The 27,610-nt window shown below is 34.0% G+C and overlaps 3 protein-coding genes across 10 annotated transcripts; 2 read left to right on the top strand and 1 right to left on the bottom strand.

Moving 5' to 3' along the window:
- The first annotated feature begins 298 nt into the window (after positions 1–298).
- On the top strand, positions 299–7,671 carry LOC132602844 (diacylglycerol kinase 7-like). 2 transcript variants are annotated; one of them, XM_060315635.1, is made up of 2 exons: positions 299–849; positions 7,185–7,671. In XM_060315635.1, exons 1-2 carry the CDS (start codon positions 484–486, stop codon positions 7,344–7,346), a joined length of 528 nt encoding a protein of 175 aa, XP_060171618.1. In that variant the 5' UTR covers positions 299–483; the 3' UTR covers positions 7,347–7,671. The 2 variants fall into 2 exon arrangements, with proteins under 2 accessions (XP_060171618.1, XP_060171619.1); XM_060315636.1 differs by lacking the exon at positions 7,185–7,671 and adding an exon at positions 6,880–6,969 and having other exon boundaries at positions 301–849.
- Positions 2,749–10,128, bottom strand: LOC132602842 (peptidyl-tRNA hydrolase, mitochondrial-like). Of its 7 annotated transcripts, none has more exons than XM_060315629.1 (11): positions 9,906–10,126; positions 9,288–9,395; positions 9,108–9,192; positions 8,926–8,993; positions 8,523–8,573; positions 8,362–8,435; positions 7,920–7,978; positions 7,756–7,832; positions 4,585–6,139; positions 4,344–4,411; positions 2,749–3,055 (listed from the first exon to the last, which is right to left on the bottom strand). In XM_060315629.1, the coding sequence occupies exons 1-9, from the start codon at positions 10,008–10,010 to the stop codon at positions 6,008–6,010; spliced, it is 759 nt and encodes a 252-aa protein (XP_060171612.1). In that variant the 5' UTR covers positions 10,011–10,126; the 3' UTR covers positions 2,749–3,055; positions 4,344–4,411; positions 4,585–6,007. The 7 variants fall into 7 exon arrangements, with proteins under 7 accessions (XP_060171612.1, XP_060171613.1, XP_060171614.1 ...); XM_060315630.1 differs by having other exon boundaries at positions 4,344–4,917; positions 5,994–6,139; XM_060315631.1 differs by having other exon boundaries at positions 4,344–4,883; positions 5,994–6,139.
- A 9,292-nt stretch (positions 10,129–19,420) lies between these two features.
- On the top strand, positions 19,421–20,298 carry LOC132602029 (phosphoribosylglycinamide formyltransferase, chloroplastic-like). The gene has a single exon (XM_060315057.1). The coding sequence runs from the start codon at positions 19,548–19,550 to the stop codon at positions 20,166–20,168; it is 621 nt and encodes a 206-aa protein (XP_060171040.1). The 5' UTR covers positions 19,421–19,547; the 3' UTR covers positions 20,169–20,298.
- The last annotated feature ends 7,312 nt before the right edge of the window (positions 20,299–27,610 follow it).

Raw genomic sequence — 27,610 nt, 5'->3', positions numbered from 1 at the left:
TAAAAAAAAAAATCTATCAACTAAAATGGTATATTTGCAGTATTTGTGTAACGGCGGGATATATTTTCATCACTTTTTTAATGAGGGATATATGTACGCTAAATCACAAAGTTGAAGAGTATATTTACACAACAACAACAACATACCCATTAGTTGAAGAGTATATTTACACAATAACAACAACATACCCATTATATTCTCGTAAACGGGTTTAGTGTACTCAGACTTTAGAGTATATTTACACCTTTTTTTTAATTTTGTAGTTAACCAAGATGACAAAAATTGACACCTATTTATTTTAATAGTAATATATTCCAAACTCAACTTTTTCTAAAAAATATTCTTAAGACAAAATTCAAATGCCATTTCGATGCCTTTCGTCATCTCCACTTTCTCCTCCTATACATATCCGACACAGTATTCCCCTTTTTAACCAATCACCGATAATACAAAAACAGGAAGAGGGGCAATTCAGTCATTTCAATGGGTTCGTCGGAGTTAACGACGACAAATTTATCATTATCATCAACGACGGCATCATCAACTAGATCATCATCATCATCATCTGTTATAGATTCAATATGGGGATGTACAGGTTCAACAATACACAAAGAAGATTTACGAAAACGTATTACAATACCTGAATATTTAAGAGTAGCAATGAGAGAAGCGATTATAAACAAAGATGTTGATTCTGTGAAACGGCATTATGATATGGCTTACGCTGATGGATCGGAAACTCCTATTGCATCGGAATCTCCGATCGTTGTGTTTATTAATGCTAAGAGTGGTGGGAGACATGGACCGGAATTGAAAGCCAGGTTGCAGGATCTCATGGGTGAAGAACAGGTAATGTTATTTGCTGGCAAGAGCGTCTCAATAAAATTAATGGCCTAATTCTAAATATTGAACAAGAGCAGTCACAATAGAATTAGTGGCATAAGGCCAAATATTAAGCAACGGTGTCAATAAAACTATTGACCTAAAGCCAAATATTAAGCAAGAGCGCTCGATAAAACTAGTGGCCTAAGACCAAATATTAAGCAAGAGAGTCTCAATATACATACTCTCCTCATTCTTCTAAGGTCTTAAATATATATATCCGACACATTATTGGCACATTTTTTCTATGTAATGATTTTGTCATTTGCTTCTGTATGTTGTTAGCAAAAGCCTTTTAATAAAATTAGTGGCCTAAGTGCTTGGATAAACCAAAACAACAAAATTATAGTGTTTGGATAAATAAAAAAAGTGCTTTCAAACACTTGTTTTTAAACCAAAAAAATAAAATTAAATAAGTCAAGAATTCCTAACTTGTGACTTTTGGCTTATCCAAACGGGCTCTTAATATGGTAGTTGGTGGTGATGATGGCTAATTATAGTGATTTCGGGTGCCTACTAAAGGTGGTGGTTGGCACCGATGGTGGTTGATCGTGATGACTGTGGATAGTAGCTAGTGATGATAGTGGCATAAAATAAAGGTTAATGGTGGTGGATTATAGTTGCAATTAGTTGTAGAGGCTAATAATTGTGGTGGATGATAGTGACAACTAAAGTGGTGATAACTAATATTAGTAGTTGGTGATATATATCAATAGTGGTGGATGTCTGGAAATGGTGGCTTGTGATGACGATTGAAAATGTTGACTGTGGTACTTGGCGGCGGCCACGGATGTAGTTGAGGATGGTAGTTATGGATGGTGGGTGGTGGAGGCATCAATTAGTGGTAAAAGTGGATGATAGCATCTTATGCTATTAAAAAAATTCATATGTTTTAATCATTTAAACCCATTAAGTGATTGCAAACTAAATGCAATTAATGAATAACTAAAATTCAAATCTAAAAATGACGAAAATATGAATAACTAATATACTCGAACTTTCATTAGGTGCAAGCAAATAAAATTTTAGAGGTCGTATGCCCCCTTCTGTTGTCTTTGTCCTCTTAGTAGAATTTTGACGTGATGCTACTTCACATTTTGCAATAAAGAAAAAGAAGTTAATTACTGCTGCATTTTGTCTTTTGCAATCAAAAATTTGTTTACAAGAAAATCTTTAAGACTAAACAAAACTATACGTCTTTGTCTTATAGAAATTTGAATATATTATAGAAATTGGACCATTAGTACCATGATGACAACAATAACATACCAAGTGGAAGGGGAGGGTAGAATTTACGTAGACTATATCTCTGCTTTTTTTAGCAGAGGGATTGTTTTTGAAAGATCTCGCCTCAAAAAAGAAAAGGTAAAGAGAAGAAAAAAAAGGAAAAGGAGAACAAAGAATGCGAAGCAAATACAAAAAATAGCAGCAAGCTAGGAAGATACAATGCGCATGTACAGCAGATAGTGATGCGCATAGAAGAGTAAGAAACTACACTATTACTAAATAATATTATTAACGGGAAGGGGGGGGGGGGGGGGGGGGGGGGGGCAATATAAGTAACTAAAAGCCTAACGTCTAAAAAACTTTGTAATTTTTTTATAGAGATTCTCCTGGTTATCATGTTATATTATTAATTAATGAAATGTATAATTTTCATTTTATTAAATCACTTAATCATGATAAATTAAATTAATTTGTTATAAATTCCTTTTTTTATGCAAATAAATATTTACCGAAACCAAACATCCTATTATGTTAGTTATCATTTCATATTCGCAAGAGAGTGACTATATAGCTGTCCACTTAGGCCACTGGCTATATACAATTGGAGTCGCTTGCAATAAGCACATGGTAGATATCCACTGAAGTAAACCTCTTAGTTTAACTAACAAATCTGAAAACCAACTAGTTGATGAATTGATGTACAGGCCTGCATTTTAAATAAACAAGAAGTCGCTCGACCTAACATTCTAGGGAAGCAAGTACAAATCTAAAAAGTGCAAATGCGTCTCCTATATTAAAAGCATTTTCGATGAACAACAGAAGGTCCACTCTCGTCGTAATCTGTCTTGGTTTTGTGCTGATTTTGAGGGAAGACAACTTTCACAAGTATAGCACTACCAATCCATGCTGAATATGAAGTCAAGTTCTCTGGCATATATTCTGGAGCCTGTAAGAATATCAGAAAAAGGAAATTCAGTAACTACAAAAACAAGTGCTAACTTTTTGAACTTAAGCGGAGCATTAATAAGAGAAACAGGTATGCCTTACACATAAACAAAACAAACAATTATTCCTTCCAATGATCAGCTCCCCGATTTTTTATTAAATGCAAGGAAAATTGTAGCTTATGACTCATAAACATCAACACTTTCTAATTACAGAAGCAAAGAGGTAGTTCCTGATTCAGTTCAACTCCATTAAAGGAACTTTAAAAAAATGCTAAGGAAAAATCCCGCTAAAAATCATGTCAATCTTACACTACGTTCTCTCGCGTTCCTAAGCGCGTGATGTTTTACTTAGCACCCTCTCTAGGGGCGTCAAATGGGCAGGTTGGGCTGAATTCAAGCGGGCCAAAATGGGCTGAGTTAATGAATGGGCAGGTCACTATCCAAAAGTTACTTAGGCTGAAATAGACTAACAAATGACTCATAACCCAACTCGCCCAATTCTTACTAAGTTTAAGTTTCTTTGTTTGTTTTTTATAATTTGTTTAAGTACCTAACAATTTTTTCCCCCGCAAACAGCCTCTCACCCCGGGGTAAGCTCTGCATATATCCTACCCTCCCCAGACCTCATTTGTGGGATTACACTGGGTAAGTTGTTGTTATTGTAAGTACTAACAATTTTTTTTATATATTACGGCTATATATAATGTATCAAACCCAAAAAAAAAATCTTTTTAAAAATATTTTGACTAGATTTTTCATGGGCCAATTTGGTGTACATATCAGCCTAGCTTTAGACGGGCTGGATTGGACGGGTCAAAATAGGCGGATCATGTTTTCATGGGCTAATTTTGCCACCCTGAATCCTCTCTACTGGAACTTATGTGGACAGAAGATAACCTTGTATCAAAACCTCAAGATGCTCTATAGTTTAAACACCGGGTCACCACTAACCATGACAAAGTAAACAGAAGATAAAACTACCTGATATCCATCTAATTTAAGAATTTTATCTACAACCACCAACTACCATCCTTTTTCATATAATCAACTAATGGACTGTCTTGGGAGTCCCGTAAGTTCAAACTTGAATCCATTTTGGCTCCTGAGGTTAGCTAAATGGCAAAGGTTGAGGGACTTGTGTCTTAGGTTGTCATTTAAACAAAAAATGCTTTTATGACGGAAACATAAAAGCGGGGTATAGTATAACAAGGGGAACAAATAAGACTAATCATTGCCAAGAGGCAAAAATAACCTAAGTTGTTGACCAAGGATTAACAAGAAAGATACCTTTACTAGCGAGGGACCAATTGCTGATGAGCAAAATGTAGCTTCTCTTTGGAACCGTTCCTCAAATCCTACAACAAAAAGCAACACAGGTCAGCAGCTATAACAGCAGTTTCCTGCAATATAAGGAAATAGCAGACGCAGAGCTTCTTTCAGAGAAAGTTTCTTTACTCCTAATGGATTCTTTACACTCATTACGCAACATAAAAGATAAGAGAAATACCTATTCACACGAACTTTTTACCTTTATTTTCAATATATGTTAGCCTGTGTAGTGATGGGGAAGAGAAACAAATCCTATTTCTCTTGAATGCGATACTCCATAGCTCTTGAATGCGATACTCCATAGTCCATACTGATCTGTCTGCCTACCTCAAGTTACCATTATTGTTGTCGTCGTTATCGAATTTTGCCAATACCGACTTTTTTTAATTTGTTAGTCACCATGGTGTCTGGACGACCTTGCGCACTTCTCGACTGATCTAACGAGCAGTCTTTCACAGACCAAAAGCACAAGTGCCGATGCAAACCTAGCCAGCAAGGCTGAAGCACATAGGTTCACACTTGAGTGTTGAACCTGGGATTAAAACCAGGACGTTACAATGCCAAGTTATTATCTCAATTACTCAGCCATCCCTTTGGAGACTTACTAATGCTAACTAATCAATAAGTCAATCACCTCTTCCGGCTTGTCATTTGGGTCATTTTAATGTGCAAGCTAAATTTAAACCAGTTTGGTAAGAGGAGATAGTAAGATCAAAAAGGGAATTATGAGCTCATAGCGTTTCTTCCTATATCCTCAAAACCAAAGCAAGCATAGAAAGTAATGCCATCGGGATCATCTACATAAAAGAAGGCTAGGACATCGATGAAATTTGAGGATCACTATCCCTACACTATGAAGGAAAAGAAAAGGAAGCCAATCTTAAATGTATCGAGTCCATAAATATTGAAAGCTTGCAAAAAAAATGCCAGTAACAGAACATAAAAAGGAATATTACACTTCCCAGTTGCATTAATGAGCGAGAAAAAGACTCATAAAAACAGCATTTCAAATACATCCACTAAAATTGAACTAGTTGAGATAAAACCAACAAAACAAGGAAAAACTAAAAACTTTCAGTAATGAAAAATACACGATGAAATACAGAAAAATATGAGCATTAGTCAAACACATTCAACTAAACAAAGAGATGAAGTCAGGCTTCAACAACCATTTATCTCTTTCTTTACACTCATTCTTGGGGATATGCTTCTCATCAATGGAGATTGACATCACACCAACTAGAGTTAGGTAGTTCCTATTATTCCTTATTTCACTTTATCATGGATATTGATCTTAAGAGTACTGGGAAGCTAGGTTTAATCCTTTCTTATGTCCAAGTACAAGTAATTCCCATGGAGCAAAAGCAACGTGAAAGCTTAAATGATAAAGATAACTGCCAGTTTTTTCAGAATATATCCGCAGGCATGAAATAATTCAAGAGTATCAACAGCATACTTTGAAGTCGCATAATATTGGTTGCAGGGGATGGGGTCATGAAATGTTCATTCACTTATGTTAGCAAATAAGAATGGTCACAGGAGAGACTTTTTTTTCATTCAATCAACAGAAACTAAAAAAAAGACACAACAACAACAAGATCTAGAAACCTTGAAGCATGATGTCAAGTTGGCAATGTCTGCAATCTTATGTGCTTGTACTTCTGCATTGTATTGAAGCATTTAGAACTTTCAGAGAAGCCTTTGGCTAAGACTTGCTCCAATGCATGTTCTCCTTCCCGTAATGCAGCATCAATCTGCAAGTACAATGTGTGAGTCTTCAACAACTCAAAAGTGATTTTAGAGCTACAAACAGATACCTTTGGAATTCCTTCATTGGTGTCAATTTTCAAATATATTAGTTTTATCAAACAAAGATCTCTCCAACTCTAATGTGGCTTCATGTGTGGAGCATGGGTACTTCTAAATCAATGCAATGTGTCCATCTGCTATGGCATATATTTGACTCTAGGGAACACGTCTATGAAAAATTTGACTGGGTCCAAATATTTTTTTTCGTTGGTTGAATTCTACAAAATATGCCATCTTCACGTCTTTGACGTGTTTCAACCTGTTAGATGAAGTTTTCTTTCTGCCACAATTAAATTGATAAAAGGAAGAAAAAAATTATCGAAATTGATTAAGAAAAATACAAACGGAAGAAGGTTGATCAAAGAGGTGTTAGAACAACACAATCTATGCCTATCAGAACAGATTGTAATAGTGAACAAGATACAACACTAACTCTATTTAAAGCTATATTATACAGAACATCTACTCTTAAACTCTATTTAAAACAATATATAGCAAAAACAACTGACTAAATTTATAGTATATTTGTACAACTGCATGCCTATTTAGAATCCTGAGCTCCACATCTAAGCATCAAAATCTAATGGCTGTTTGATCTATGGAACAGATAATTTGAAATTTTCAATGAAGAGATATTTGTAAACAAAGAAGCCACCATCTAATACATACAAAAAAACTTGTGCAGCAAAGGATTAGCCCCCCTTGGGAAGTAGAGATTCTTGATGGAATTATTGGAAGGGGAACCAGAGAATTCAAATAAACGATCAGGCTCAAAATTACTAAATTCAAAGGAAGAGTTGTTCGAGTAAATTGGAGAAATACAAAAGTTTGTTCAACAGATTCTCCAAGGTATCTTACATGAGAAAAAATAAAAAACTTTTACTCTAAGGTCCTTTCTGGTCTCCTCTATTATATCTAATCAACATAAGTTTATTTGACTAGCTTCACATAGGTATGTATTTCATGTATATACATCTGTTTGCATTCTAGCTAGGGTCCTCTGAATATTTTTGGAGTTCACTGAGTAATGCCACTAAGCTACAAAGGGTTACTCTGAATTTGGTAGACACAGAGCATCAACAAGAGATTGAAGAAGATTTCGGAGACAGTTCCTTTATGTATTGTATGGTCAATTTGGCTATACAGAAATAGAAGATGATTTGATAGGAAGAAGGAAATCATAGATGTTGTGAAGTTTAAATGTATTCAGAATTTACTATTTTGTCATAGAGGTTGTTTGCTGCTGATATGTTGGTTTTGTGGACTTGCAAGAATCTTTATGTGTGTAACCTTGACATGACCAGGTTTCTGTAAATTTTGCAGTCCCTCTTAGTACTGATATTTGAATAAATATTTTTGTATCATTATCAAAAATATATTCAAGAAAAGCTCATAGAACACAAAATAAGACGCCTCTACTGTAAAAACACCAATGAGTCGTTCCTATGAAATTCAAAGGTTGTACAACACAAGTTTATTAGACCAGCAAAAGAAGTTCAATAATAAGAAAAGAAAGATTAGGGAGTCGATTTTATGTAAGAACTCAATGAGATAAACTTACTCGTTCTCTTGCAGTTGCATTAAACTTTTGAAGCTTGAATGCTTTGGGATCCATCTGACCGGGAGGTCTTCCAATACCTATCGTGAGAACTATGTTAAATCTTCAGTACTGAAACTCAAATCGTCAAACAGAGAACATTTAGGTATTTCAGACTTTCCACAAACCTATTCTTAACCGAGGAAACTCTCGATTTCCACGAAAATGATAAATCACGCTCTTCAACCTGTAAAAACAGAGAAATGGATTATATACAGTTTAACAGCGACTGAAACTGCACAGTACATGAAGAGACACAGAGCTCTTCTGGTACGAAATAACTAGCAAAAACATGAAAAACCTGACATAGCAAACTGTGACAAATTTTCAGATGTAGGTCTGGACTTTTTAACAAATATTATGCTTACATTGAGGTAAGAAATACTTCATATGTTTTATTTTAGGTATTTTGACATAGCCATCAATTTTCAATATTAAGTTCATTACAATTCCAGCTATGAACATATATAGACAATTCAAAAGATTGAAAATGAACAGATGGATGGTTTCATGTTACTGAATTAAAGTTTGTTTTAAGTAAATTTATATAATGAAGAACTCCGTTCATACCCGTTATGTCTGTAATGACCTCCCTCGGGGTGAACACGAAGAACCCCACATGGTAAATCCATGTCATCATGAAACTGGAGAAAAAGACAATTGTTGAATAACAAAGCATAATCAACATGTCCAATTAGATATTAAAAATACAAATAACTAGTATATTGTACCACAACCACACGATTGAGAGGGAGCTTGTAATATGCTGCAAGAGGGCCAGTCTGGGCAAATAGAGTAAAGGGAGAGCATCAGAGGTATTGGCTGGATGAATATTAACTAGAACAGTCTATATAACCACCAACTCAAAGAGAGGAGTTAACTCTAAACCATTTATAAACAAGATCAGCTAGATCCTTATCAGGCGAAATAAAAAATTTACAAGTAACCCCACTTTCACTATGCGACAGAATACTGTCATTTAAAATACCAGTTTTCATTTATGTTAACTGTTCAAAAAAAATACCAGTTTTCATTCAGACACATCCTTCTTTGGGATAGAATCCAAGCAGCCAGCATCATAAGCAGAAAAAGAAAAGCTTTTCGATATAAAATTAGACGAACTTAATTGCTTACAGATTCACCACTCAAATTCATATAAGTTAGTGGCTTTGCAAGGAGAACTGGAATGTCATTGACAAAACCTGAGAATTGGTATATATATCAACCAAATTTTAGAAAAGAGTATAAACAAGATAAATAAGAAGATATATTTGAACACTTAAAAGGCAGATATCAAAGTTTTTAACTAAAGAGACCTTTTCCAAACATAGCTTTACAATGTACTGTCTCCATATGAATCCCTTGCGACTCTGCGAATGCATCAAGCATTTCAAAGCCAACCTATAATGGAAACAAAAAGATAAATCTCTTAATAAATAACAACGCTTTATCGCAATCTTTCTAAGAAGGTAATTTAGTCCAAAAATAAAGGTTACATTGTGTCTTGTTCCCTTGTATTTATCCCCAGGATTGCCTAACCCAACAAAGAGCCACGGCTGAGGAGAACAAGTGCACAAGTTGCGCCTTCTAAGCACCTCATTCATCTGCAATAAAGGTTTGATTAACAAAAAGGACAATGCAAACATTTGAAGCGGCTTAGTTTTAGATCTTAATCATTATTTCCATAATCCCTCCTATGTAAAAACAAGTTCAATTTACATTCAAAAACTTTAGCACTGCTAACTCATTAAGGAACTCAACTTAAAATTCGAAACCATTAGCTATGCAGACATTTATATTAGCAAAGAACTTCAACAGACAGCTGAATGAGATTCTGCTATTAAACAAACTTGAAGACAAATTGGGAAGAATATAAATATTGGGTGCTGATTTCTTTTCCCCTTTTTTTTAATCAGAAAATACCGGTGGCGAAGCCAGGATTCATATTAAGCAACGTAAAAAAAATATAGATATGTCATAAACCCAGGTTCAAACACGCAACCTTAGGGATTTTGCAACTCCTTAACCGTTGTGCCAAACCTCTAGCTTGTGTCAAGAGGTGTTATCAATACTAGTATACATACCTATAAAATCAAAATTTCACTTATCTATACCATGTAATTTTTCGGCGAAGAGATGTCGCTTGACATGCCTCGGACATTGTCAATTTTCCATTTTCGTATCAACCATAGAAAAGAGAATAAAGAGATATGTAGCATGAAAGTAGACTCTGAAATACCATCATTCTAACAGACATAGGATCTCCAACTTTACTTGCGGCAACACTTTTGAACGGTCCCAAGTAACTTAGGACTTCAACAAACCCAAAAACAAAAAAGATACCATGATTGTTGCTAATAATAAAACACTAAGCCGGGACCCGACCCGGCCCATCATAATTAAAAGCCCGTCAGGCCCGGCACAATCATCCACCACAAAAATTTTCCTTTTGCAGGCCCAAAATTAGTACTACATTAACTACACACTTTACTCCCATGCCCCAACTATACGTCATTTTTTTCACTCACATATTCTCTCTACTAAACTAAATGGTCTCTTAAATTGTTGGTATTAAGATTTCAAGTAGCAAATATTCAGAGCTCTTGATTCTAACAGACATAGGATCTAAACTTCTCATTAAGAAATATATAAATTTGTCAGTATTTTTAAACAAACAAATAATAAAAAATTAGTGTCAAATAAAATGTCATTAAGAAATATATAAATTTGTCATTCTTTTTAAACAAACAATAATAAAAAACTAGTGTCAAATAAAATGGAACAGAAGGAGTACATCTGACCAATGAATGCAAGAGCTCACTTTAATTATTACTTAACTATGTATATACATACACGTACGTTTATATTACTTAACTAAGATTAAGTAATACGCATTAGATCTCACTTTAATTATTAAGCAACGTAACTATGTACTAAGATTAAATTGTTTGATCGGATATAAACAGAATTCAGATGAATGTTTGCGATTTAACTTGATACTAAAGTTTTATTATATAACCTGACTATATAAAGAGTTTTTACATTCATCAGTGATATGACCTTTATACATTTCTTTGTAGGCCTGAGGATCCACCTGAGGATATCTGGAAGACAAAGATGGGACGTATACTACGTTTGAATGATCTACGGCTGAGATTAATGTTGGCTTGGACTAATAATAATAATAATAATAATAATAATAATAATAATAAGAAGAAGAAGAAGAAGAAGAAGAAAGAAAGAATGGAAGATGTTGTGTTAAAATAATGCATAACTATATGCAGTGTTATCTTGAATAAAAGTTTTATTCTATTCTCCTTTTTACATTGATTTGCAAACTTAATCAATTCAAATTTTAGCGCAATGTTCATGTTTGTTTAGTAACTAAAATGTATAAATGTATTTAAAATATACCGTCAGATAGTTTCAAAATATATTTAAATTTTAACTATAATATAAATTAATAATATAAGGGAAAATGTCAAAATTTGTCCATATACAAACAGGAATTGTACATTTGATCTAGTCTTAATCTTGCCATTTGAAAGCTTGCTACTTTGCTCTTAACATTAATAGAGTTTCAACATGAAACATGCAGACTTCACTTATCCTAATTCTTTTGAAAAAAGTCGACCTTTGTCAGACTTTTGATTACGATTTAAAATTACCCTCCATTAGGGCCATGGCCAAAAATAAGACTTTTCCTAACGGAAGGGTTAGATTAGATCAGAGGTTTAGCAAACGTTATTCGATTTCAAATAGTATATGAGCAAATTTGACCGTTTTGCCTTAATATAATAAACGAGTTGGATCAAAATCCGATCTTATTTTGTAAAACATTAACATAACATACTCAACATAATGACAAATCTTCGAAAACAACTGGCCGGTTCATAGAAACATTAAGATGAAGGTTAATCTCAACATTAGTAAAACTATACCTTATGTACTGAACATCACATAAATTATTTCAATAATAAGTTGATTTCAAGAGAATATATCATAGTATGGCTCAACAAAATGGCAAATCGTCAGAAACCTGTCTGTTTTCTTTTCAACAAAAGACAATCGCTTCAGCAAACCATTAGATCAAAGTTTAATTTTGACGTGGTGGTCATTAACAAATAATTCACAATTTTAGAGCTTTCTTGTAAACGGAAAAGGGGCAAAAAATGCACCTGAACGATCGGAAATAGACTCGCCATTAGCAAACTAATTCAATTATTCCACTATCTCATAAACGGACCTCAAGGAAAACGTTTTATTTATTAATTTTTTTTAATCCTTTTTTTTTTAAATCAGTTTTTGAATTTAAAAGAAGACTATTTATTTTAAAAGGTACCTCTTCAGAAAAGGTTGAATCTGTTCAATACAGTAGACCCAACGTAATTCTATAAGTGGGGTACGTTTGAGAAGGGTAGTGTGTATGCAGACCTTACCCTATCTTGAGAACGTTGAGAGGTTGTTTTCGAGAGATCCTCGGCTCAAAGAAAGAAGAAAAAGAAGCAGTAGCAACAAGCGGAAACAAACAACAAGATGATAAGATAACCGAAACTAAGGAAACAACAGATAATGATAGAAATCTAAGAATAAGAGAATACAAGAATAATACCAACAAACATTTAAAATATTTTAAATATTTGGTGCTTCGCTAGAATGGTGATTGTTGGGATTTAAAGGCCCTTAAGTTGTTGGGCTTTAGATGAGGTGGTGTGAATAGGAAATAGAGGGAAAAAGGAATGGAGGAAAAATAAAAAATTGGATTAAAGTTCTTCTTGGATGAGAACTCTCATAGGTGGTGGAAAGGGAGTGTGCTTATATATAGAAGCGCGTCTTCTAGCTCATAAAGTGTTGAGAAGAGAGTCTTTCGTTGCGCCATCGTCAACGCTCGGCTTCGAATTTGGATTCAGATGATCTGATTGATAAATTTTTTGGACCAAATTTATTTTCCAACGATCATTTCCTATTTGGCCTTTCCAAATAGACACCATGCCTGTTCTGAACAAGACTTTCGCTCAAAAAAATTGGCTATTTATACAGAGGCAAGGTCTCAGTTTCTACATCGAATTTTTGTAGAAGGATCAAAGTGTAAACAATTGAAATTGAGAGGTTACTTCTGTAAATTCAGGAAGTTACAATGTTAATCACAATTTTTTTTCCAAGTATTTTGAATTATCTTAAGTCGAAAAAAAGTATTTTGAATCATTAACTATAGTTACTTATAAAGTTATAGATAACGTTTTATGTAATTTTTAAATATGTAAATTTTATTTCAAAATACTTAGAGAGATTCACACTATAAATAAAGTTAACCCACGTACTCTGAATATCTCCACATAAGATGAAACCAAAATGACTACATTTTAATCTATAGTAGGTTATTTTATTTTATTTTTCAGGTTAATGTTCTCATTTATTATGTGTCAATAAAATTCTTTTTCGTGGTGACGTTTGATAATGTAAAAAGATCAGTTTATAGAATTCAAACCTTAAGTACCATTTGTAAAACAATGTGATAAAATAGACCACATCAGCCCGTTCTGTCACAAGAACCTCCATATCTCGTTGAGTAAGATTGATTGTGGAAGAGATTAGGCACGGAGCCAGGATTTCAAGTTTATATTCTGGAATTTTTAATCCTTTTGAGTTACTGGGCTCTAAATTAATCATTTGTACATATTAAATAAGTTTCTTAACACAAATACATTGTTTGAACCTAATTAATTACTGGATTCTGCAAAACCCGCTTCGTACCCTCTAGCTCCGCCCGTGAAAGAGATTATATTTAAGTACTTATGTACACTAACATATGAAAAGATTCGTTTAGTAGAATATATCATTAAATTTCAACCTATTATATCAGATCAATTACCATTTTTATCTGATTACTAATTTATTTTTTTAATTTTAAAAAAAAAATCAAAAAATACCAGTGCATAAAACTTAAACCCAGAAAGATCACATACAGGGTAATAAAGGTCGGCGTGGAGGTGGAGGTGGAGGTGGAGGTGGAGATGGAGGTGAAGGGCGAGGAGCAATAATGTTTTCAAAAGGACATTGTTCTTTAGTGACAGAAGACGGACAATTCACATAAGTAACTTTTGCCGCATAGTTATGGCAAAATGTAACTTGATTCAAGTAAGCATGAGTGTTATTTATCTTAATGCAAGTGAAGGATAAATCTTGGTTGTTTGAAACTTTCTTGAATGAGTTCAAGATTTCTTTATTTGTGTAAACAGCAGAGTCACAAGGGACAATTCTATCTGATTGTATTAAGTGACTTTGTAATAAATCTCCTATTTTCTTAGCCACTTCATCATCCCTGTTGAATTATTGTGTTGGAGTTTTGAATTTATCTATGGTGCACGTCATATGTATTCCAAGCTTCCTTCCACATGACTTTGGGATCTTCTTTAGTGAGAGATGGCCCAAAAACCGTTGAGCTCAGTTACCATTTTGTCAACAAACTGTGACACACAAAATTGGAGGGGCGGAATTAGGAATTTCATCAAATAGAATTCAACACACACACATTTATATACATATACACACTCACGCACTCTATCACTGCTATTAGAAAAACAGGAACTAACGACGGACAAATTTTGTAGCTAAATTCGTAGCTAATTCGACTTTTTTTTTATATATATAGTGTAAACACGTAAGAGAAATTCACCTATTTATAAAGTACAATTTTCCAGCGAAGTGGTTCAGGTGAAGCCCCTTTAGTAAATGCATAGGCTTCGTGAATGCTAGTTAATATTGTTGAAAGATACAATTAAATAAATTAAATGAAAATGTGTTCTTTCTAACTACTTAAATTTTTGGATGATACAATCACACAATTCAACATGATATTGGCACAAGCATATGCTTAAGTTTGAATCTCAGTAGCACCCATTATGAAAGAAAAAGAAGTTACGTGTTTGACCCGTAAAAAAGAATTAGTCTTGCACATGTGAGGGCTTATTGAATATAATTACTAAATAAAAATGTATTTTCTCTAACGGTTTAATCTTTAGATGAAATGATCTCAAACAATCAAATTATAAGAATAATTAAAGATACTATAGTAATAACAGCATTTTAATTGGTTTTAATTCTCAAAGGCTTTACAAGAGTATGTCAAGCTCAACATGTCTTAAACCACAAGAGAACTTACGTACACAAATTATGCAACATTATGACATAACAGTATCAAATTAATTCGAATTCGAGCCACGTAACACTCATTATTAAATTGGGATGAAGGAGAAGTTCCCTGAAAAAAAAAATCTATGTCCAGAGTTCGAAAGCTGTTCATTTTGGAGGATAAAAGAAAAGAAATTAAAGAACAGGAAAATGATGAAGATTTAATTAAGTAGGGAATTGTTGTAAATAAAAACCATACCACTTGTTTCCAATCACGTTCTACTGTATCAGTGCAGCCTTTGATAATTTTTCCATTGGAATCTGCTCCCATAACGCAACCAAAGTGAATTTAAGAGGAACTTGATTACATCCCACTTTGGTATTATCTCTACTACAGTAAGTTTCTGGCCATCTAACAACAAATTGCATTTGCTTTATATCTTGTGAATAAACAGAAAATAAAAAATAGTGTGAGAGTGAGAAGTAAGAGAGAGAGAGATTCTTCATCTTCATATATTTTGGTAGATAGTTTGAGAAAAACGTTTGTGAATTTATAGATGGCTTATAAGTTCCTTTGTCTATTTTAAAATTTTAAATTTGGTCCCACAAAGAAAAAAAAAATATGGGTCTTTCTTCTATGCTTAGCTACCCGGCACAATGATAAGAGTTATTGTGGAGTGATCAAAAGATCACGAGTTTAAGTTGTGTGGAATAATTTTCTGCGGAAATATATGGTAAAATTATATGTTCTAATATACCTAATGTGCTCCGATCCTTCTATAGATCTCATGCATAACGGAAGTTTTTTTGAAGTACGGTATGTGTTGAATTATCATTGGAGACAACTTACTCACATAAGGAGCTTCAAGTTGAGAGTAACGTTAAACCATAATAAAAATTGAGAGGTAAAGTAAAACTTAATTTCACGAAGATTTTGGATACGTGATGCAGGTAATCCATTTCACATTGAAGTTACTTGATGCGGTTAATACGCGGTAGATACTTATATATACAAAACTATTCATTATTTTTATTTTATTATAGTAATTATGATAAGATTGAATTATTTTGGTATAAATACACAATTGAGGTAAATATTACCGGAAATGAACAACCAATTATGTCGTTATTGTTCATTAGATATTTCACAAGACACATAGTCCACAGAAAAGTCTATTTTCCTACTCTACAAACTTACAATTATAAATTGCTTGCTTCATATTCGGGCATATACAAACGTGTATTATTTATTTATAAGAAACCACAATTTCAATTGGTCCACTAGGAAGATATTGACGTATGCAAAGGTAAGAGTTGTCGCCGCTTGATCAGAAGATCATAGTTTGTAAAAATAACCTCTTTTAAAAATGTAAAGTAACACTATATATGTACAATATATAGACATAACATGGTCTGACCCTTCCTTGAACCCAACTCATAACGGGAGCTTTATGAAGTTCTAAGCAGACGAATTTCAATTCATATAAAATGATTTATTCACGCCGGATATTTAAGTCAAATCATATTAATATACTATGATTAGGTGATACATTAAGGTGAAAAACATGTATTACTAGTTAACATTACAATAGAAGTGCATGTAAAAAGTCAATATTGTGGATTCATTAATTTGATATAAATATGATATTTTATGGTTTTGAAGGTCACTATTACAAGATATAGACAACTTATATTCAAATCCAAATAAGACCATCAACTCATGAGCACTAATTATCAAATTTCTGTAATATATAGATATAACAATGGTTTGATCCTTCCTTGGATTCAGCTCATAACGAGAGCTTTGTAAATTACCAGATCGAAGAATTTTAATTCTTATTGAAAAAAATTTATGTCCGCGAAAAAGTTATTTGTTATGAGGGCAAACATTAAAGACGCAAAAGCGGAAATGACCCTTGATTTTATTTATGGTAAAATTGCTCAAATGACTACTTTATTATAGCTTTCTACCATTTGTAGTTATCCTTTTAAATTACCATTTGTACTACATTTTGGCAAAATAGTGTATGTTTTCGTGTGTATTTGTTGCCAACAAATACATGAGAACACGGTAAAAAAAACAAGATCCTTGATTTTAGCCTTTAACGGTGGAGCTATTAAATTATATATTAATATTATTATTTTTGATGTATTTTAGTGATTTTTTTTTTTTGATGTATTTCAGTGGCCTTTTTTGATGTATTTCAAATACATTGTGTACATTCCAACTACATATGAAACCAAATACATTCAAATTTTTGAGTATTTGAATGGATTTCAAAAATACATTCAGATACAAGACAAAAAAATTCAAATACGTTCAAAAACAGTGTGTTTGGCTATTAACAAAATACACTCAAAAATACATTCAAAAACAGTGTATTTGTGAGATGTAGATTTTTTGAATGTATTTGTATTTGGCTTTTAACAAATACGCACAAAAATACAAAAAATACACACGGCCAGATCTGAGACACCACCACTACCAAAAACCCTAATCTCTCCACCACCACCAAAAATCCTAATCTGAGACACCACCACCACCAAAAACCCTAACCCCTCCACCACCACTAGAACCCTAATCTCTCCACCTCCACGTCATCTTCTCCACCGCCATCTCAAAATCAATGCCATCGCCGCCGACACCAAAAATACACCCGGCCAGATCTATGCCATCGCTGTCTACATCTTCTTCTTCATCGCCGCCGTCTGCATCGTGTGCAATTTCAGGTCACTCAAACACCCGCCGATCACCGGATAAAGTGAAAAGAGAGAGAGAGAGAGAGAGAGGGTGAGCACAGAGGGAGAGGGAGAAGAGAGAGAGGGGCGGCACGACCGTGGTGGTGGTGGTTGAGAGAAGGGCAGAGAGAGTTTTTAGGGTTTTGAGAAATGAAAAATCTAAAATGGATAGTGATTGGGAAAAAATAAAGATATATGCATTTGGGTATGTATTTTTGATATAGCTACCAATTGTAATTTAGAAAAGTTAATTAGCTACTAAAGATAATTAAATAAAAGAGTAGTTAATATTAATAATTAGGTAATAAAAGAAGTTACAACGAGTAAAAATTCTTTTATTCATTTACTTTGGTAGAACACAATTGTTCTACTTTCCTCTCGAGTCTTGACCCAAAATATGGAACTTGTTATAAACTGCTTGTACATATTGTCCGCTTTGGCGCACCTCACGGCTTTAAAACGCGTATACGAAGGAGGAGGGCCACCAGGCACCATAGCTCACTTGTATAAACTGTCCGCTTTGGGGAACTTCTGGCCCCCTCACGGTTTTCAAACGCGTATACAAGTAAAGGCTTCAGGCCCAGCTTATAAGCACGCACACAATCCCGTGTGCGAGCGATGTGGGAACTTCAAGTTCACAACACACCCCCTCATCGCGAGCATCGTGCTGATAACGTGTTATAAACTGCTTGTACATATTGTCCGCTTTGGCGCACCTCACGGCTTTAAAACGCGTATACGAAGGAGGAGGGCCACCAGGCACCATAGCTCACTTGTATAAACTGTCCGCTTTGGGGAACTTCTGGCCCCCTCACAGTTTTCAAACGCGTATACAAGTAAAGGCTTCAGGCCCAGCTTATAAGCACGCACACAATCCCGTGTGCGAGCGATGTGGGAACTTCAAGTTCACAACAGAACTCATTATTAACTTAAAAATCAGATATATCAGGCCCAAGTGGACATGGGCCTGTTGCTCTGTCCAATATGTTATGATGGAATTTAAGAATTCCAGAAAAATTCTTTGCTTATGTATCATTGAAATCTATTATAAAATAATAAAGCAAGCAAGAACAATATTATAGACAAAGAGAGAAGAGAGCAATTCTTTATTTTTCTTGTTAGAAATTTTATATAATGAAGAGGAACAAGCTGTTGACACTTAATTTTGGCTCGGCGTGCTTAAAATTAACATTTTGGGAGACCTTGATTCGTTAAGAGCACGAAATACATTTTTTACACATTTTTACATTTTTGACAATTTATTGATGATTATCCTTATTTTAGGAATTTTATCAATTTATTGTCATTTTCCAAGAACCATTATTTTGCACATGCACAGCATGATACTACCATTTTTGTGCAATTAATAATTGCTTCTTAATTTTATAACGATACATTTTTCATATCTTGAACATTAATACTTATATTTTTATACTTACGTTATTATTTATACATGTATTAATTAACTATATTTTAGTACAATCCGACAGTGCAAAGAAAATCGGAGCAATTAATTCTTAAACACAGATTAAGAATTCGATCAAGTCAAGATCTCGTCACCTTTTTAAAAGTTGACATTTGAGGTGATGAGTTGAGTTCTTGATCCATTGGTTAATGTATCTTTACACATTAGTTAAAAGTTGTAAAGGAGACAAAAGGGTGCACTCTTATATTTTTTGGACAATAAAATCGGCCACTTTATTTTATAAAAAAAGTTGGGGGGTTTAATTTTATTTGACATCGTTTTCGCACACAACACAATACAATTTTCAGATTTTGCCCTCTCCTTTTCTAAACTTAATAAAAAATACCCTCTCCTTTACTACCTTGGCCGCACCACCACTTCCCGCCGCCGTTCACCGCCAACTCAAATAGTGCAAATTTCAATGGAAGTTCAAAATTTATCTTTTAAACTTTCCTTCAGCACACCCACCACTTCACCAATTCAAATCCCAAAAAACCCATTCTTTCATGTTTTACACAAACCATTAAATAATAATCTTACCCTTAAAGGCTCTTTCTTGAAACCCCATTTTTCTTTTTCTCCTAAAATTTTACAGTGTACTAATTGTTTGCAAAGAATGGAAAAAGAAGTTATTACAGTGAATAAAGAACTTAAAAAGAAGAAATTGGCAGTTTTTGTATCTGGTGGTGGTTCAAATTTCAAGTCAATTTATGAAGCTACACTTGAAGGGATTGTTCATGGAGAGGTAGCTGTTTTAGTTACTAATAAACATGATTGTGGAGGTGCTAAGTATGCAAGGGAGCAAGGCATCCCTGTTATTTTGTTTCCTAAAGCAAAGAATTCATCCGAGGGTTTATCAGAGGAGGATCTTGTGGGTTCTCTAAGAGCCCACAACATCGACTTCATTCTTTTAGCCTGGTACTTAAAGCTTATTCCTACTGGTTTTTTTTCCGACGACCATGGCTGCCCCGTTTTTTTTACTACGTTTGCCAACCCTGCGGTTGTTACATTGAACCATTGCTATGTTTATTATTGCCTTTAATAATTTTGTGTTGCCTTAACTGTTTCAGAAAATCATTGGCGTTGTCTTTGCATTTATCGGGCGTATTCTGCGAGTTCATTTTTTAGTTATTGCTGCTGTTGTAATTTAGCTATAGCTAATTTGCTATTGATTTTGTACTACATTCATCCCTGTTATGTTGCATTCAGACTGATTTTATATTTTTTTTACTAAATAAATGTTGGCTTTGTGCCTGAAAAAAAAAATACTTTTGGCGGCCAATGGTACTGTTAACTTTTTTATCGCATTTAGTTAAATTCATTTGGGCGAATACTAAACCCAAATGACCGATGAAGAAATTTCCGTTGATTTCCAAGGTCTCATATGTACAAAAGACGGGTTTTTATTTTAAGTTTATTTATCATTTCTTTAATTCATTAGATAGTTATTTATTCTCTTACTAATACTAACTTTTACTAAGTATTTATACAGGTACCCGGAGATACATTCGAAGACGACACTCAGAAGGAATCCGAAGACTTCATCAAATCACTGTTTGTATTTATTTTCCGCATTTTTTTTTATAACTGTACAAAACATAAACTCATCGTATATTGGAAACTTTATTTTTGGAATGATGGGTTGATATATTTATTTACTTGTCGCCTTGTTTGTTAAACTTAAAATTGTTATTCGCTTTAGGCAAGACTTAGGCCGTTAATACTTTCATAACTGTATTAAATTGACTCAGTATAAATACTTTGTTAAATAAATTCACACTTTTGACGTTTAGGTCAAAAATACTAGTCCATTCTTTATTTTATATTATTTATACACTCTTAATACAACTTACATTTTTGTATTGTTTCGTGTACATTAATACATATTTTAATTAAGTTAACTTCACATTTTGACGCTAGGCAAATATTAAGTCTTCTATTCACAAATCTTTTATTCTCTAGAGGCATTACACATTTTCACTCATTTTTTATCCACAGTCCCTTATACCTATTTTTTACCAATACTTTTTACAATTATTTTGTTCCTTATTCTCTTGATAGGATATTCATCAAACAAACACTCTTTTTAACTAAACGGTAGAAACAAGTCAAATAAATTTTACTTTTCTGAATAATTTTGTTATATAAACTCTTTACACCAATGAATATTCGTAGATTATTTTTTACATTCTTTATGCACTAATATACCTAGTTAAACAATTCTTTAGACATTTTATATTTGATATACACTCTTTTATACTTGAAATATGTTCTTTATATGTTTAATATACATACATTACACATAGACACACATTCTTTATATACCTATTTTACATACTCTTATATTTTTTATACACCTTCTATATTATTGTATATATTCTTTACACCAACTGATATACCTTTGTGCCAATAGATATACACTTGTTTTTACTAACAAATACACTACCATACGAACGAGGTATGTTTTCTTTACACTCCTTTGTACATTCATATCGATATACATTCTTCATAAACTCTTGATACTTGATATACATACATTTTTTATACACTGTATACACTTAGCATATTATCACCTAGTATACCTTTTCATGAAATCACAACATTTTGAAAACAAGTAATAATAATGATAAATAGATAAATAATCTCCCTCTAGTGTTCAGTTAAACTAAGTTTAAGGACTGTCTTCGGACAGGCTCTGAGGGATGCTTAATACCTTTCCCTCGGGGTAAATAAAACCCTTATCTAGAATCTCATAGGTTTCGTGGACTAAAAGGGAGTAGACACACAAATACATATAGGTTTCCTATTTTTCCTAAAAAATTAGGTGGCGACTCTGACTTTTTTATACCAGTTAGAAGAACCGGGAAGTTGCAAACTATATTGGACCCGTTCAAAATAGGGCGTAACAATCTCTATTTATAGGAGAAAGTTAACTTAGTGCTAAAGTCACAAACCCTAAAGTTTCTCCTAAAGATAGACATTCATAATTAAATAATATTTATAACACTCCCCCTTGGATGTCTATGTGATAGATAATGTGCCTCGTTAAAACCTTACTAGAAAAAACCCAATGGAAAAAAATCTAGTGAAGAAAAAAGAGTACACATTTCTAATAATACGCTATTTGGTTGCCTCATTAAAAACCTTACAAGGAAAAACCAATGGGACAAAAACCTTGAAAGGAAAAAAGAGTACAACGCGTATTAACTCCCCCTGATGAGAACTTTAATCCAAAAACTTGAATCTTCACATCTTCACTCGAGAGTTGCAGTTGGTATAAACTTGGTGAATAAATCAGTCGTATTATCACTCGAGCAATTTGTTGCACCTTGGTATCACCATTCTGTTGGAGCTCGTTTGTGAAGAACAACTTTGGTGAAATGAGCTTTGTCCTTTTATGAATCCACTCTTTAGTTGGACTATGTATGTTGTTGCATCTTCAGTTTTTGGATAGAGTTGCATCAGCATATAATATTGTTGAAATCACTCCAAGTGCATTCCTCACTTGCTTTATAAACAAATGTTATCTTTATATGATTTGACTGTCATGTAAAACAACATCGTATGACCATAATCTTTCATAGTCATAGCAAAATATATAAATGCATCAATTGCATAAAGATATGGCACTTCAGGACCAAAAAATTCTGCAAGTTTCTCATTTCAACTTCTTCCAACAGATAATAAATTGCTTTTGAGAACTCTTCAAGAGTTTCAATAATATTCAAGTAATCAACTTGCACCAATAATATGACAGATTTTAATTTTCACAAAGTCATAAGGATAAATAGAGTCATTTGTGCCCTTAGTCAGTAAATATTCATTAAGGTGATAAAATATCGTTCACCTTGCTTCACTTAATTCACATGAGAATTATGAACAAATTTCTACAACTTGTATATGCTTCAGGCATTTAAAATTCTTTAGGAATTTTCATATAATTTTGTCAAGTAATTCATATAGGCCGTGACAAAAATCTATTTCTATTAAAATTTGTAACATCTTCTGGTGTATGGACAACAGGTCCAATAAGCTTTACGCTTACCAAGATGCGTCATTTCACGTGATAATAATTTCTACGTTAGCATGCTTTAATAGATGTAGAATTTAGATCCTCACCATCTTTTACAATATTGCGCTATATTGTACCAAAGATATCGTCGACGATATATCATTTGTATCGGTTCGCAATGTGACATAACTTATTGAGATCTCATCACTTTCATTATTTTTAGGTACCTAAACCTCTCATGAGGTTTCATGAAGTGTTATGTCCTAGGCTCTTCAAGAGCACATTGCCTCCTTATAAAGATCATTGATCATTTGCTCCTCTTTCTTTTCAATGATTATTGCGTTTGGAACCGATTAGTCTACCACGCTTCATGCATGTTGTAGACTCTGTCCTTCAGGGACATGAATTTAATATGAGCATTTTGCAGCTGTGTCACGACCCAATTAGCGAGTCGTGGTGGCACCTACACTATCCCTCCTAGTAGGCGAACCACATTACTAATAACAAGTTAAATAAGCGGAAAATTAATTAAAAATAAATTATCAAGTCTTAAATACTTATCATCACTATACATGTCACGATAATCCCAAAATCTGGTCAAAGGGTACAAGAGCGCTAACATAGTACGGAATAGAAGTCTGAAAATACCCGAAGGTTACATATTGTCTGTCGGATATAAAAACAGAAATAAATAGAGGAGGTCCTTCAGGGGCCACGGAAAATCAAGTAGCTCACCCTGAATGACGGAAAGATGTCACCCTCGCGTATCAGCCACAGGGTGTAGAACTGGAGCCTGGATCGTAATCTGCACTCAGCAAAAGTGCAGCAAGAGTAGTATCAGTACAACACTAGTACCGGTAAGCATCATAGGCCGACAATGATTAGATAACGCATGAAGAAGTTGAAACCAACAAGTAGCATATAGAGCAAACAGGTATGGTCACGTATCATGTACAAGTAAAGTGTAAAAGAATCATGAAATCAACCAAGACAGATATAATTCACCAATGATCAGTCAAATATATGAGTGGATGAATGCAATGCAATGCAACAGTCACCTCTCTCACTCCACTCTCGTACACACATGCTAAGGGCAGTACCTCAAAGCCATGACCCATGGGGGACCCGCGAAGTCCATGTACCACTCGTGCTCTCCGGCAGAAACCTTGGAGGCTATTAATCACTCTCAATCTCCGGCAAAGACCTCGGAATCTCTCTGTCACTCTCCATCTCCGGCAGAGACCTCGGAGTCTCTCAATCACTCACCTCACCAATCATCACAACAATAATATGGAAAGCATGCCATGCATGATATCAGTCTCAACAATATCACCAATATAAATCAACAAGTACAAATCATATTACTGTCCTCTGTTCAATTATCAATATTACCGTTCCTTTTCATGTGATGAGTGAATAGTATGTGACGGAGATACAAACAAGTGATAATCACAGAAATAACACATTTGGCGACAAGCCCACATAACAGCTGACAAAATCAACCTAATTGGAATTCACCTCCACTCCATGCCCGAAGGCCTATCATGCTATCCCCGTCACTTTCTACAACTACATACGATTCTCTAATCAGAGTCTAACTAAAGTAGACCGTAACCTACCTCAATGCCGAGGGGGTGCCACGAACGATCAAACCAATGCCTTCCCTTTGCGAAGAGCCTCTGAACGATCAAAGTCTATCAAATATGTGATTTACGTTAGAATACGAATCTAAGGACACCTATATTGCTATACTTATATTCGAAACCCAAAACGACCATAAAGATTGATCACGGGCCCACAAGGGCAAAATTGGAATTTTATTGGAAAATCATATCACCCATAACCTAAGGGTCATTTATCGAAAAAAAAAAAATTAGTCAATTTTATCCATAAATGGACTCTCAAATCATTAATTCTCATCTCTTAAGACTAGGGCTCAAAACTTTCAATTATCTCAAAATCTTAATTTATGACCAAAGTCTAACTTTCCACAATTCAAAAACAATGAATTTGAAGGTATTCATATATCCCAATACACAATCATATAGATTCAATAAATCAAAATTGAAATTTTAACGTGATGAGCATACTAGAATTTCAAAACCAAAAGGAAAAGAAAAAAAAGAAAAAAAGAATACGGACACAGTGCCTCCATTCTTAATAACGAAACGTACATAGATCATTATCAACAACCATTCTATCATAATTTATGAAAGATTAGCTCATGATTGCATCATCATTAGTCCTCATATTATTTTGTAATCATTATGCCAATATAATTTGACTCAATCAATAACGTTCCCTTTCCCTTAGTTGTAAATTAGTTGTTCAAATATATAAAAGAAATTACACAAGGCCTAACCAATATAAAATATAAAAAGGCATCAGGCATTGACTAACCCACACAGAGTTCTTGATAGAAAGGTACCTGAAGCTAGAATTTGATGGAAACCGTACCGCCTATTTCTTCTAACGTGAGTAGCCCTTTTTTTTTTTTAAAGTGCAATAGGTTAATATGCCAGCTAATAATTCTTTCACCCTAATACATCTACTATTCTAGTATGTGGCCTGAGAATAAATGGGCCTAGCCCACATCTCTTATAAATTATCCAAATTACTTAGTCACCTAACTAACACATAATAGTATAAATTAGGCTCACTAGCCACTTAATTAATTCTCCAACTCATACCTTATATGAGCAAACAAAATTCCTATGATCAAACTATTCACACACATTAAATAAATATAGTTCAAAAAGTATCCGTCAATTAAATCACCGTGCCACTAATTTCCGCAAATCAAAATACCTTTTAAAAATACGGAAAGGGTATTTTAGCGCAAAAGAGTCCAAAAGTGCTAAACGACTAAACGGGTCGTTACATCAGATACCAATCAAACAATCGCTCGTCCTCGAGCGACAAGGGTAAAGGTGAAGAAAAAGAGGTACCTGAACTGTCGAACAACTGAGGATATCTACTTCGCATATCCGCCTCGGTCTCCCAAGTGGCCTCCTCAACCGGACGGTGCTTCCACTGCATCTTGACTGAAGCAATATCCTTGTACCTCAACTTTCTCACTTGCCTATCCAAGATTGCTACGGGCTCTTCCTCGAAGGATAGATTCTGGTCTAGTAGTACCGAATCCCACTGAATGATATAAGACCCGTCTGAATGGTACTTCTTCAGCATAGAAACATGGAATACCGGATGAACACCTGTCAAACTGTTATGTCCCGTGTTTTCGTATAATTGGAAATCGAGAAATAATTAAGACTTATATGTTATAAGGAAATATTTTGATTCTAGTTGATATGACTATGTTGGTTATGAAATCATTGATGTTAAGACATTGGGGAAGGCCGAGGGTAAATTTGGAATTTCATAAATTAGTTTCGGGAATTACAAAACGGGACTTTTAATGAATTGGGCCAAGAAAAATTGAAATAAGAATTGAGGCCCAAAGTCTTGTGGTGGCCGGCCATAGGGCATGGCCCAAGACCCATTTTTAAAGCCATGTGACATACATGTGACCATGTAATGGATATATATCAATGAATTCACTTGGAATTATCTAGAGAAAGATCAAAAACTCAACTTGGAGCAATAATACTCCATTCGGCCGAACCCCTTTTTCCCCACTTCAATAATTTTTCTTGCTTGGTTTTCAATCCAAATATCTTGTTCTTCCCATATTTGTGATGTACTCAAGACGCTCTCCGACGGGGTACAATTAGTTTGGTGAAAGGTGCGTGTTTGCGACAAGTCGGAAATTCAAGTAAAGGTATGAATTTTGTCACTTTTGAGTTATGGAACTTGTATGAATGTGATAGTGATTAGAATTGCATGAAAATTGTGGGATTTTGGTGTGAAGATGCATGGCGTGTGTGTGTGTGAAGAGTGTAGTTGGCCGTGACTTGAGTGGAGTAGAAGACAATGTGAAATTGATTTGTTTAGTTGGTTTGTGGCGTCGTTGTGACCTTTATAACGTAAATGAATGATTAACGAATTGAATTGGTGTTGGAAAATGATTTCGGAACATTATGGGAAAGTATACATCTTTGGTATAATTGTGTATATCATTGCATATTTATGTTATTAAGACTTTAAATGAGACTTATGGTCGATGTTAATGAATTCGGAATGAAATAATGCAAGTTAGTATGTTCGTCGGAATTGTTGACGTTTTGAAAGGAATATGGAAAGTGACGAACTTCTTGAATTTATGGATATTGTTTGGAATATGATTGGAATATGTTTGGATAACCTTGAATGAGTGTAGCAATACGATAATGTGGACATAAGTTTGGAATTGTGAAGTTTGAATGAAAAGTTGCCAACTTATATAGTAAAGAAGAATATTGAAGTTAGAATGATTTAGTAGTGGTTTATGTTGTTTGTGACGTTTGGGTTGTTGTGGTTGATGTTTTTTGAGCCGAGCTAAGTCTCGGGGGTGTTAGATATATAGGGGAAGT

The sequence above is a fragment of the Lycium barbarum genome, chromosome 7 (genome assembly GCF_019175385.1).
Source record: "Lycium barbarum isolate Lr01 chromosome 7, ASM1917538v2, whole genome shotgun sequence".
NCBI lineage: Eukaryota > Viridiplantae > Streptophyta > Magnoliopsida > Solanales > Solanaceae > Lycium > Lycium barbarum.
The sequence above is the reverse complement of the archived record's forward strand: the minus strand, read 5'-3'. Positions and strand labels throughout refer to the sequence as shown.